General features: G+C 48.5%; 1 protein-coding gene across 1 annotated transcript; it reads left to right on the top strand.

The window, feature by feature from the left end:
• Nucleotides 1-5824: 5824 nt before the first annotated feature.
• Nucleotides 5825-11920, top strand: SPC24 (SPC24 component of NDC80 kinetochore complex). Its single transcript, XM_061422200.1, has 5 exons — nucleotides 5825-6017; nucleotides 9739-9883; nucleotides 10059-10163; nucleotides 10301-10377; nucleotides 11699-11920. Exons 1-5 carry the CDS (start codon nucleotides 5858-5860, stop codon nucleotides 11803-11805), a joined length of 594 nt encoding a protein of 197 aa, XP_061278184.1. The 5' UTR covers nucleotides 5825-5857; the 3' UTR covers nucleotides 11806-11920.
• The last annotated feature ends 1368 nt before the right edge of the window (nucleotides 11921-13288 follow it).

The following is a 13288-nucleotide window of genomic DNA, read 5'->3' as shown; positions in this document are numbered from 1 at the left end:
GCTCCCAATGCAGGGGACATGGGTTTGATCCGTGGTTAGGGAACTAAGACCCTCCATGCACTAAAAATAAAAAAGTGTACAGCTCCATGGCGGTTTGAAAAGTGAACATCCTCGGGTTACCAGGACAGGAAGGGCAGTCTCCTCAGCCCCTCCTCTCTCCAGTCCTGGGACCTCTCTCCCTCTCTTCCCCAAGGATAGCTGATAATGGATGATTGGTCTCCTGATTCTCACTTCCTCTGTTTTCCCTCTGGACTGGGAGATAATGGGTGGTTTTCAGAGGTTATAGGAAGTCCTAGAAATTTTATGCAATGTTGTATATTCCTAAGTGGAAGGGTTCACTGATTCTTGTCAGTTTTCGGAAGGGTCTGTGGTTTGTGAGCCAAGAAGAGACCTTTTGGATATTAAAAAAAAAAAAGATAGATAGTGGGAGGCTGCTGTACAGCACAGAGAGCTCACTTCAGTGTGATGACCCCAAGGAGTGGGGATGATGGAGGGGATGTATGTATACACACAGCTGGTTCCCGTTGTTTTATAGCAGAAACCAGCACAACATTGGAAAGTGATTATATTCCAATTTAAAAAAAAAGATAATTGCAAAGAAAAAAAGTATTGTTCAGAAACTTCCTGGCAGTCCAGAGGTTAGGATTTGGTGCTTTCACTGTTGTGGTTCAGGTTCGATCCCTGCTTGGCGTACTAAGATCTCACGAGCTGCATGACATGGCCAAAAAACAAATAAAATAAAAATTCTTTCTCGTAAGCAGTCACCCAGGATCATTTCGTCATCTTTGCTACCTTGTCCAGCTCATGCTGAAGACTTCATTCCCTACTCCCGAAACCCAGTGTCTTGTTTGGCTTTTTAAAAAATACAAGTCTGTTTATTTTTGCGGCAAAATATACATAACAAAACATTTACCGACTAAACTATTTCTAATTGTGAAGTTCAATGGCATTAAGTACATTCACTTTGTTGTGCAACCCTCCCCACCATCCATCTCCAGAACTCTTTTCATCTTCCCAAAGTGAAACTCTGTCCCCTTTAAACATTAACTTCATCACCCCCACCCCCAGCCGTTAGCAACTCCCATTCTCCTGTCTCCATGAATTCAAGTACTCTAAGGACCTCGTGGAAGTGGGGAGCTTTTGTCTTTTTATGACTGGCTTATCCAACCTAGCATAATATACTCAACATTCATCCATGCTGTAGCATGTGGCAGAATGTTCGTACTTAAAGACCGAATAAAATTCCATTGTTTGCATACACCACATTTTATTTATCCATTTATCCATTGAGGGACACTTGGTTGCTTTCACATTTGAGCTATTGTAAATCGTGCTGGGTGTACAAACAAGGTCCCAGCTTTCGACACGGGGGATATATACCTAAGAGTACAATTTCTAGATAATGTGGTAGTTCTATTTTTAGTATTTTGAGGAATAGCTATAATTTATTCCAGAGCGGTTGGCCCACCAACCAGTTCCTCCATTTCTTCACCAACAATTGTTATTTTCTGATTTTTTAAATTGTTTTAATTAATTTTTATTGAAGTATAGTAGCTTCCAGGTGGCGGTAAAGAATCCGCCTGCTAATGTAGGAGATGCAGGTTTGATCCCTGGGTCGGGAAGGTCCCCTGGAGAAGGAAATGGCAAGCCACTCCAGTATTCTTGCCTGGAAAATTCAATGCACAGAGGAGTCTGGCGGGCTACAGTCCATGAGGTCGCAGAGTCAGACACAACTTACTGAGCATTGCACGCACATATAATAATTGCTTTACACTGTTGTAAAGCTTTAGCTTCTGCTTTATGATTTATTTTTCATAGGAGTCATCATAATGGCTGTGAGTAGTTCTTGCTTTGTTTTTTGGCAATGAAGTGAGTGGCCTTTCTGACAGAAGCATTTATATCTTTCAGGCTCTGCTGGTGCAACCTGGAATGGCTTATCTCTTGAACAGCCTTTCCCAGCTGATAAGAGAGCTATCATTAGCTCATGGCTTAGAAAGGTTAAGAACTTGCCAAGGTCACAGGTGATCTGCACAGCCAGAAACTGAATCCATGGTCTTATCGCTTTTTTATTCCACTCAGCGTTGTGCCTGCCTTTCAACGCAGAGAAGGTCAGCCCCTAACACCAAACAAAGGTCACATAGCTGATGGTAACGAAGCAAACTCAGCATCAAATGCTCTGCCATCAGGATGGTGAGCAATGCCATAAGCATTGACTCTGGGGTCCCAGCTCCACAACCGACATTTCTGCAGGAAATACAAAGGTGACATCACTTGTATGCAAAGCCACTTTATGAGACAAAGGATGGGGAACCTCTTTTTTTTTTTTTTAATTAATTCATTTGACTGCCCTGGGTCCCAGCTGTGGCATGTGGGATCCAGTATCCCTAACCAGGGATTGAACCCCGGGCCCCCTGCATTGGGAGCTCAGAGTCTTAACCACTGGACCACCAGGGAAATCCCAGAGCTTTTGTTCTTGAACTTCCTCTACTCCATATTCTTCCCCCAGGGGAGCTGTCATCTGGCACTGGCTGCATCCTGACAGCCTGAATTTCTATCCACAGCTCAGATGTCTTTGCAGACTCATACAGCCAAGCATCTGCTTTCTTGATAGCTCCACACAGTCATCCTCCAGGCCCTGGGACCTTCCCCAAACCTTTCCTTTCACGCACTCCCTCACCTCCAAGTCTGTTCCTCTCCATATTGGTCACAAGTACCTAATAGGTATTTGGGCCACCACCTAACAGGTATTTGGGCCAAACGCCCAGGAGCTTTCTTTCTCTTCATTCTGCATATCCAGGCTTGCTGGCAAGTCCTCTCAATTCCAGAAGATCTAGAGCCAATCCCCTGCCTAGCTCTCCCCTACGTAACACCTTCCAGTGCTTCCTGGTGCATCAGAATAAAGACTCGCGAAATCTCTTGCTCACTCCTCTCTGGCCATGACAACCTCCTCACCATTCCTTAAAGAAATTAAATGGCTGGGACTTCCCTGGTGGTCCTGAGGTTAAGACTCTGAGCTTCCAAGGCAGGAGGCCTGAGTTCCATCCCTGGTCAGGGAACTAGATTCCATATGCCACATCTAAGAGTTTGCATGCTGCAACTAAAGATCCTAACTGCCGCAACGAAGACCTGGTGCAGCCAAATAAATAAATATTAAGAGAGAAAGAAAGAAATTAAACTTCCACACCTCAGGAGCCTTTGAACTTGTTCTTTCCTTTGCCTTGTGTCTTGCTTCCTTTTCATCACTCAGGTTCCTATTCATATGTCCCCTTCTCAGGGAATCCATCCTTGAGCCCCCAACCTAAAGCCATTTCCCTCCCCTGCTCCAACTCTAGTGATTTTGTCCTATGACCCTGTGTTATTGCCCTCAAAGCAAGTCTTCCTGGCAGACTGAAACGATCTCATTCATTTATTTGCTTATTGTGAGGTCTTGTCACTAGAGCAGTGACTTTCAATGATATTTTAAAAAAAGAGTTTTGGCACTCCCTTAAATTTTTTTAATTCAGTGGTTTCCTTACCTTAAAATTTTTAAATATAATTTATATCTTTTTATTTATTCTCTTTTGGCTGTGCTGGGTCTTCAACACTGTAGATAAGCTTTCTAGTTGTGGTACACGGGCTTCTCATTGTGGTAGCTTCTCTGTTGCAAAGCATGGGCTCTAGGGTGTTTGGGCTTCATTAGTTGCAGAGTGTGGGCTCAGTAGTTGTGGCACATGGGCTTAGTTGCCCAGCGGCATGTGGGATCTTCCCGGACCAGGGATCGAACCTGTGTCCCCAGCACTGCAAGGCAGATTCTTAACCACTGGACCACCAGGGAGGTCCTCATGATTTTTCACATGTCCCACAACAAGACACAAATTTCGTATGTGACCCAGGGATCCAGGTGTTACAACTGCATCACGAATTACCTCCAAATTTACTGGCTTTAAACAAAAACATGGATCTTGCTCACAAACCTGCGGTTTGAGCGGGCTTGCTGGGAACATCTCTCTCTGCTCATCTTGGTGTCAGCTGGGAAGGCTCAAAGGCTGGGGGCTGGAATCATTTCAGTGCTCACTCCCTTACTTATCTGGTGGTTGATGCTGGTTTTGGCTGGGCCCTTATCTGGGAGACAGTTCATGTGGCTTGGGCTTCCTCACAACATGGCAAATGGGCTCAGAGAGCCTATCCTGGAACTGAGAGAGAGGGAGAAAGCTAGCACCAGGCAAAAGATGCATCTTAGTTTCTGACCGAGGCTTTCAAGTCATACAGCGTCCCTTCTGCCACATTCTGTTAGTTGCACAAAATCCTGCTGAAGTTCAAAAGAATAGGTCTGCTTCTTGACAGGGAGTGGTAAAACTGGAACTATTTCTGTCGCTATTTTTTGGAAAATACTACCTGCCACACCCAGTAGACAAATGTTTGGAGTTTCCCCAAAACAATACCTAGCTTTTTGTACACAATGCACTGATTTTTTTCACCATTGTATTCTGTAGCAAATGCTGATCATGACCTGCTGCATTGATGTCTTCACCTCATTTGAGGGACACGTCACAAAAATGAGGAGTTTTTCTTTCCTGTACTGTAACCCTGCACAGCACAGCGTTCAGTAAGAGTTGGATACCTCACCTACTGCTGCTAAGTCACTTCATTCGTGTCCAACTCTGTGTGACCGCATAGACGGCAGCCCACCAGGCTCCTCCATCCCTGAGATTCTTCAGGCAAGAATACTGGAGTGGGTTGCTATTTCTTTCTCCAGGGGATCTTCCCCACCCAAGAATCTAATCCACACTCCTGAGTCTCCTGTATTGCAGGTGGATTCTTCACCTGCTGAACCATCACGGAAGCCCTGCTAACCCCAAACTCCCAGTCCATCTCTTTCCCTTCCTCCTCCCCCTTGGCAACCACCAGTCTGTTTTCTATGTCTGTGAGTCCATTTCTGTTTTGTGAAGGTGAAGGTGAAGTCGTTCAGTCATGTCCGACTCTTTGCGACCCCGTGGACTGTAGCCCACCAGGCTTCTCCGTCCATGGGATTCTCCAGGAAAGAATACTGTTTTGTAGATAGGATCATTTATTCTCAAACCAACTCTTAAAGCAGACACTATGATGACCCTCATTTTGCTGAAGAGGAACGTGAAGAGCAGAGGGATGAAGCAATTTGCCTGGGGTAACACAGCTTGTTGCTGTCGCTTAGTCGCTAAGTCCGACTCTTTGCCACCCTTTGGACTGTAGTCCCCTCAGCATCCTCTGTCCATGGGATTTCCCAGTCAAGAATACTGGAGTAGGCTGCCATTTCCTCCTCCACAGGATCTTCCCGACCCAGGGGTGGTACCTGGGTCTCCTGCCTTAGCAGGAGGATTCTTTACCACTGAGTCACCACGGAAGCCCAGTAAAACAGCCAGTAAGTGGCAAATCTGGGGTTGAAACCCAATAAACCTGGTTGCAGACTCCATTTTGCGATGCAGCCTCTTATAGACTACTTATTTATGATTATTGTGAGTATTCCATGCACACACCACAGAACGTCGGTTCCACGTGAGGCAGTTATCAGCTTAGTCCCTAGAACCCCAACCTGGAAGCAGCAGGCACTGAATTTGGTAAGAAGGAAAGTTTGAACCTCTTGCAGCCGCTCTCCAGCCAGCACAGGCGCATCAGGCAAGACTATCAGGCAGGACTGCAGAGACACGCCCACCCTGCGCAGACTGGCCTTCGCCAGTGACTGACAGAAGAGCTGGCGCAGGCGCACTTGTCCGACTCGAAGCAGCCTCCCTCATTCGCTGATGACTGACGTGGGATCAACCCAATGGAAACGAGTCTCTCCGGGATGGGGGCGGGGCTAAGGGGACAGTTAAATTTGCGCGGGATTTGTTCTAAGGTAGTCATGGCGGCCTTCCGCGATATGGAGGAGGTGAGCCAGGGGCTGCTGAGCCTGCTGGGCGCCAATCGCGCGGAGGCGCAGCAACGGAGGCTGCTGGGGCGCCACGAGCAGATGGTGGAGCGGCTGCTGGAGACGCAAGACGGCGCCGAGAAGTGGCTGCGAGGTGAGGACCTGGGCGGGCGGGGCGAGGGGCAGCCGGGGTCCGTGTCATGGGAGCGGTGGCCAAGCCAGTCACGAACCTCCTCCCTTTTGGGCGCCCCTTCCCCTAACCTATTTCCCCGTGCAGGTGAGCACTGTCCCCTCTGAGCCTCTGTTTCCCCATTCATGAAATGGGCTTCAGGATAGCAGCGGGGGTTTGTGTGTTAGTCGCTCAGTAGTGTCCAACTCTTTTTTGCTACCCCCATGGACTGCAGGTCGCCAGGCTCCTCTGTCCATGGGGATTCTCCAAGCAAGAATACTGGAATGGGTTGCCGTACCCTCCTCCAAGGGATCTTCCCAATCCAGGGATCGAATCCAGGCCTCCCGCATTGCAAGCGGATTCTTTACCATCTGAGCCAGCCAGGGGGTTTAGTGGTGAATATGAGTTTGCAGGCTCTGCCGCTTAGTGAGCAGGAGCTGGGGTACGCAGGGTTTGAATTGAAACTCAAGTGTCAAAACACCGGGTTTGAATCCCAGCATTCCCACTTCCCAGCTGTGAGATTTGAGGTGACTTACTTAACCTCACAATGCCTCTTTTTCCTATAACTTGGTGTAACAATAAATAATCCACATCTTCCTGCTGAGGTTGTTCAGATGTTTTACTGAGCACCTGCTGTGCCCAGGCATAGTGCCAGCCCTGGGGTGACAGCAGGGAATAGAGCAAACACAATCCCTGGGGTGAGGGGGCTGCTGATACTCTACCGGGTTGAGGGAGAGAATAAACAAGAAAAATGAATTTGTCAGGAGGTGATGGGCTAAGGAATTCAGCCCTTAACTCCTGAGCCCTGTGGTCACAGTCCAGTGGTTTCCCTCTCAAGCCTCAGTTTCCTCATCTGTGAAAGGGGGCTGCTGAAGCACCCCTCTGATGACTCAAAGTGAAATTCACAGAAATGATGCTTGCATAGCACTGTGCCCTTGAACGGGGTGGAGGTGGGGGCTGCTCATGTTGCAGCTTTTCTCAGCATCAGGGTATTTGGGGTTTTTTTAAAGGCTTCAGACTTTTTTTTAATTGTGGTAAAGTTGACGTAACGTGAGGTTTACCATTTTAACTATTTTTAAGTGTCCGGTTCAACAGCATTAAGCACATTCACATTGTTGTGTAACCATCCCCACCATCATCTCCAGTATGCCATTGTATGGATACACTATATTTTGTTTATCCATTTATCACTGGACACTTGGGTTGCTCCCACCTCTTGGCGATTGTGAATAATGCTGCTATGAACAGGAGGGTACAAAATAATCTCTTTGAGTCCTTGCTTTCAATTCTGTTTTTGTATTTTCCCAGAAGTGGAAATGCTGGATCAGATGATAATTTGATATTTAATTTTTTTTGAGGAAATGTCATCGAGTTTTCCACTGTGGTTTCAGTGCCAGGGATTTGTAATGCCTTTTGACAATTACACTTTATGAGGGGGTGTTGTTTGGGTTGAGACTTGAATGAGCTGGGAGCTAACCATAGGATGCCTGGGGGGAGGAGGGATCCTGGCAGAGAGGACTCTCAGGGACAAGGTCACGAGGTGAGAATGAGCCTGGAGACCCAGGAGAAAGAGGTGAATGAGGTCAGCAGTAGCCAGAGCCTGCTAGCCCCCAGGAGGAGTTTGGATGTTGGTTCTAAGCATGTTGGAATCCGCCTTTCAATGCCGGAGACTGGGGTTCAATCCTTGGGTCGAGAAGATCCCCTGGAGAAGGAAATGGCAACCACTCCAGTATTCTTGCCTGGGAAATCCCTTGGACAGAGGAGCCTAGTGGGCTACAGTCCATGGGGTCGTATAAGAGTCAGACATGACTTAGCAACTAAAACAGCAACTACTAAGCGTGGTGGATGCCCTGGGCCGGGTCTTCTGCTCTTTCCTCCTCCTCCTCCTTCCTTTTCTCCTCTCCCTTTCCGGTAACTCTACTTCCATGGGTGGTTGGGGAGAAGATCAACATAACCCAACCTGCCTGGGTCAGCAGAATGGATGGATTTGGGGCAAGGAGAGAAGAGTCAGCATTCTAGGGTGCTGGGGTTTGATCAAAGAATCCAGTTCAGGGACTTCCCTGGTGGCAGTCACGCTTCCACTGCAGGGGGCTCGGGTTCGATTCCTGGTCGAGGAACTAAGATCCCACATGCTGCCCAGCGTGGCCAAAAAAAAAAGAATCCAGTTCAGATCCCGGCTTTGGAGCTAAGTTTGTGGACAAGCCACTTCTTTGAACTTCCATTCATAGCCTCTCAAACTCAAGGAGGGCTAAGCTGCCCTCAGAGCGTTGTGAGAGTACAGAATGGGTTAGGGCTCCCTGGTCACCCGTGGCCAGAGCACGCATGTAGGCAGTGACGGCTTAGACTGAACAGCCAGGAGACTTGGCTGTGGTTCGGACGGTGCCTGGAGAAGGGGCGGGAAGGCTGCGTAAGAGAGCCAGACCCCCAGCTCTCCGACAGGAAGTCAGCAGGCACCGTCTAACACAGGTCAAGAAATAGCAGCATAAGCAAATTATTTAGAAATATGAAGGCTGATGCCAGAGAAAACAGTGAGGAGTTTAAGTGGCTGCTTCAGAGGGTGGAGAGGCTTAGAGAGGAGTGTGTGTGTGTGTGTGTGTGTGCACATGTGCAAGTGTGTGTTTAAGTTTTCACAACCATAGACATGTAGCGCTTTGATTAAAAATTAACTTGATCTAAGTTTGTAAACAAACACTGGCCCTCTGAGAAGCATTGTCATCTGTGTCTTCCCTGGGTTGGCCGGTTTCTCTGACTCAATGAGAAGGAACACAATAACCTTCTTAGGGTGTTTTTGATCTTTTCAGATGTCCCATTCCAAATACATTTATTCTGAGTAGGTGTTGGCTGATATTTAGCGACTGTAAGACACAATTTGTGCCTTGAAGAAGAGAGACAAGAAATAAATAAGCCAGGATGATGGCTAAGAGCACAGTCATGCCCCAGGAGGGAGAGGACAGTGTCCATTCCGCCTGAGTTGGGCATTATCCAGGAGGTCCTCAGGCTGGGAATGGGTGTGCCCGATGGCAGCATCCCTGGAGGATAGGCAGGCGGGGGCCCAGGAACACACATGAGAAAACATGGCATGTCTGCACGTATTAATGACACATCTTTGCAGCCAGAACAGAGGGAAAACACGTGGTCGGGAGAAAAGCAAGGAGAAAGGAGGTCAGCAAGGAAGGGGAAGGTCCTTATCCTGGAGACACTGGGGGAGCCCTGGGAGGTCTTTGAGCAGAGGAGTGACTTAGCATTCGGCCTCTGACGCAGCCACTCTGAAGGCAGAGAGCAGAACAGACTGGCAACAGGAGCGACCAAAGCAAAGCAGGGGGGCTGACAGGGTGGTCCTGGAGGGATGAAGGACCAGCACGAGGAAGGAGGGGCCCTGCCAGGATGGATGGCCAACTGCATCCAAAGAGTGAGTCCTGGGCTTGTTGTCTGGGCAACGGGGTGGAGAGTGATGTCATACATTAAGACTAGGTGGACAAAGAGGGACTGGAGTTTCTTCGCCTGATGGATTCAGGTGTGACTTAGTGAAATGGATACCCTGAGTCAGATTCCAGGTGGGACTCTTGTGGGTATTTGTAAATAGGACGATGGGTCTGGGAGCCGCAAATGGAAGTGGGCGTAGATGGGGGTGTTGAGGCCGTCCTCTGCTCCGGGGTTCTACTGGGGAGCCTGAGTTGAGGGGCCGAGACTTCACCCCGCCCTGCAGAGATCCTCACCACAGAGAAGGAGGTGGCCCAGCGCCTCCTGGATGCAAAGGAGCAGGCACACCAGGGTGGTGTCGAGGTGCGGCAGCTTGAAGCTGAGCTTCAGAGGGCCAGCGAGGAGGACGCCCATCTGAAGGCCAACCTCCTATATCCTTTCCTGTGTGTGTGGAATGGTCGGACCCCAGCCCCACCTGGGAGGCACCTGTTCACACTGGAAAACACACCTAGAGCCAGTGGCTTGGGGCCGACAGGGTTGGTGTGAGGTGTGAGCGTGTGGGCAGCCCTGCCTCCAAAACCAGGGATCCTTAACTACCTGCTTTACTCAGCTCACAAGAGAACTGGAGGAGCTCAAAGAGATTGAGGCGGATCTCAAAAGACAAGAGAAGGAAGTTGATGAGGACACGACAGTCACCATCCCTTCAGCTGTGTAGGTCCATAGATGTGATGTGAGTGCGTATCCCTGTGAGTGTGTGTGTGTGTGCCTGTAGCCCATGGATCTTTGCTAGAGTTAACCCTGGAATGACTTCTTTTCTCTATTTTTTTTTTTTTTGTCTTCTCGCACAGGTACGTGGCTCAACTTTATCGCCGAATTAGTAAAATCGAGTGGGATTATGAGTGTGAGCCTGGGATGATCAAAGGCAGTATCCTTTGTGGGGAAAGTGAAACCCTGGGCACTGCTGGGGAGAATTAGATGGTGCAGACACTGTGGCAGATCCCACACACTGAACAGCATGATCATATGACACCATTCCACTTCTGGGAATTGGAATATGACCCAATTTCACCCTGGGTGTACCCACAAAGGAACGAAAGCAGGGACTTGAACGGTGTTTGTACATCCATTTCACAGCAGCCCTGTTCACAAGAGCCCAAAGGTGGGAGCAACCCAAGCATCTATCAGCAGATGAGCAGAGAAACAAAACGTGGTCCATCCACAGGGTGGAAAAAAGAAGACATCCCAACACAGTTTACCGAGGATGAACCCAGGGTATAGTATGCTGAGTGAAATAAATCAGACACAAAAAGTCGATACTATCTAGTTCCACCTGCCTGAGATCTCTAGAGGAGTCAATTTCATGAGGACAGAAAGTAAGATGAGGATGATCAGAGTGGGGTAGGGGGAGTCAGTGTTTAATGGAGACAGAGTTTCAGTGTTCCAGGGCCCTTCCCTGGTAGCTCAACTGGTAAAGAATCCACCTGCAATGTAGGACACCCTGGTTCAATTCCTGGGTTGGGAAGATCCCCTGGAGAAGGGAATGACTACCTACTCCAATATCCGGCCTGCAGAACTTCATGGACAGAGGAGCCTGGCGGGCTACAGTCCATGGGGTCGCAAAGAGTCGGACACAACTGAGTGACTTTCACTTTGACTTTTCAGTTTTACAAGATGAAGAGTTCTGGGGATAAATGGTGACGGTTGCACAACAGTGTGATATACCGAATGCCACTCAACAGGGCACTCGAAAATGTTTAAGGTGGTCAGTATAATATGACATAGATTTTACCATAGTTTTTTTAAAGTACACTGTCAGAATTTACTTTTCTGTTTATGAAAATTTGTTTCAGTCTCTCTCTTTTTTTTTTAGCTTCATCTGTTTTGTTTTGGCTGTGTTGGGTCTCTGTTGCTATGTGGGCTTTTCTTTAGTTGTGGAGCGCAGGGGCTACTCTAATTGCAGTGTGTGGGCTTCTCCTTGTGGTGGCTTCCCTTGGAGCACGGGCTCCAGGGTGCACGGGCTTCAGTATTTATGGCGCACAGGCTTAGTTCTTCTGTGGCCTGTGGGATCTTCCTGGACCAGGGATTGAACCCGTATCTCCTGCATTGGCAGGCAGATTCTTTACCACTGAGCCACCAGGGAAGCCCCTCTAAATATCTTAATAATAACAATTGCAAGGCAGTATCCATTTGTCGTGGGGTTGAGGGAGAGGGCAGTGCATGCTGGCTTTCCTTACATCCATGCTCAGTCCACCACGGCCCCAGCGTTGCCCAGCCCATCCACCTGGACAGCACCCAGCTCTCTAAGAAGTTCATCAGCGACTATCTCTGGAATCTGGTGGACACAGAGTGGTAGCCTGGAGCCTCTGGGACTGTGTCACACAGCCCCACTCAGTGGGAATCAGCCGTGGTGGGTGGTCAGTGCCTTGGTGGTGAGATGAGCTTAAAATTAAATGTTGACACATAAATGAGTTTTTGTTTTTTACTGATTTTCTCCCCGCCCCCCCACCACCCATTTCACCCTCCCGACTTTGGCCTTGGATGCTGGACTAGGTAATCAAAGAGAACCAACTTAACCTTGCCAGGGCTGTAACTTCACATCTGTAACAGTGCATGCCAATGACACTGTGGTAGCCAATAACAGATTCCAGGTCTTCATCTGTGATTCAAGTGTGGCCCCTTTTCTATCCGTTCAGTCTCTAAGTGCTGCTGTGTGCCCAAGGTGAAGGTGACAAGGATCTCTTCAGCCAACGGAGGAGTCAGAAGTGATCAGATGCCACCCTCGGGCTAGAGAGTGTCCAGAGTGCTGTGGGACCTCGGCCGGGAAGGGAACATGCCCAGAGGATGGGGGTGGTGTTCATGCAGGGACTAGAAAGGAAGAGCCAGTCACAAAGAGGTTATGTAGGGACCCATCCCTGGCTCCAGGGTGGACTGTGTATTGGAGACCACTGGTTGCCTCCCTAATATTTATTCACCACTTGGTAAGGAACTCCTTTTAACTGCCCAAGTCAAAACACAACTTTCTGGGGAGGGAGGTGGTAGGGGGGTTCAGGATGGGGAACACATGTACACCCGTGGTGGATGCCTGTTAATGTATGGCAAAACCAATACAATATTATAAAGTAAAAAAAAAAAATCAGATCAGGTCAGTTGCTCAGTCGTGTCTGACTCTGCGACCCCATGAATCGCAGCACGCCAGGCCTCCCTGTCCATCACCAACTCCCGGAGTTCACTCAGACTCAGGTCCATCAAGTCAGTGATGCCATCCAGCCATCTCATCCTCTGTCGTCCCCTTCTCCTCTTGCCCCCAATCCCTCCCAGCATCAGAGTCTTTTCCAATGAGTCAACTCTTCGCATGAGGTGGCCAAAGTACTGGAGTTTCAGCTTTAGCATCATTCCTTCCAAAGAAATCCCAGGGCTGATCTTCAGAATGGACTGGTTGGATCTCCTTGCAGTCCAAGGGACTCTCAAGAGTCTTCTCCAACACCACAGTTCAAAAGCATCAATTCTTCGGCGCTCAGCCTTCTTCACAGTCCAACTCTCACATCCATACATGACCACAGGAAAAACCATAGCCTTAACTAGACGAACCTTTGTTGGCAAAGTAGTGTCTCTCCTTTTGAATAATAATAATTAAAAAATTAAAAACAAAACACAACTTTCCCCAGTCTCCTTTGCAGTTAAATTCAGGACAATGAAATGTAAAAAGTGTTGTGTGTGACTTCTCCTTTAAAGTCAAGGGAGTACCCCCCTCCCCTTCCCCTCTATTTTCTGAAATTTGGGTGTGATAGCTGGAGCCCTGGCAGCTGTATTGCCACACGAGGAGGGGTGACATTCTC

Source organism: Bos javanicus, chromosome 7 (genome assembly GCF_032452875.1).
Source record: "Bos javanicus breed banteng chromosome 7, ARS-OSU_banteng_1.0, whole genome shotgun sequence".
Lineage (NCBI taxonomy): Eukaryota > Metazoa > Chordata > Mammalia > Artiodactyla > Bovidae > Bos > Bos javanicus.
This window is presented reverse-complemented; position numbering and strand designations above follow the sequence as displayed.

Excerpts from the sequence above, each read along its gene's own strand:
- SPC24 (XM_061422200.1), top strand. The coding sequence starts at position 5,858 with ATGGCGGCCTTCCGCGATATGGAGGAGGTGAGCCAGGGGCTGCTGAGC. Across the intron at positions 10,164-10,300 it reads GTCACCATCCCTTCAGCTGT|GTACGTGGCTCAACTTTATC; the intron begins GTAGGTCCATAG and ends CTTCTCGCACAG. Across the intron at positions 10,378-11,698 it reads GCCTGGGATGATCAAAGGCA|TCCACCACGGCCCCAGCGTT; the intron begins GTATCCTTTGTG and ends ATCCATGCTCAG.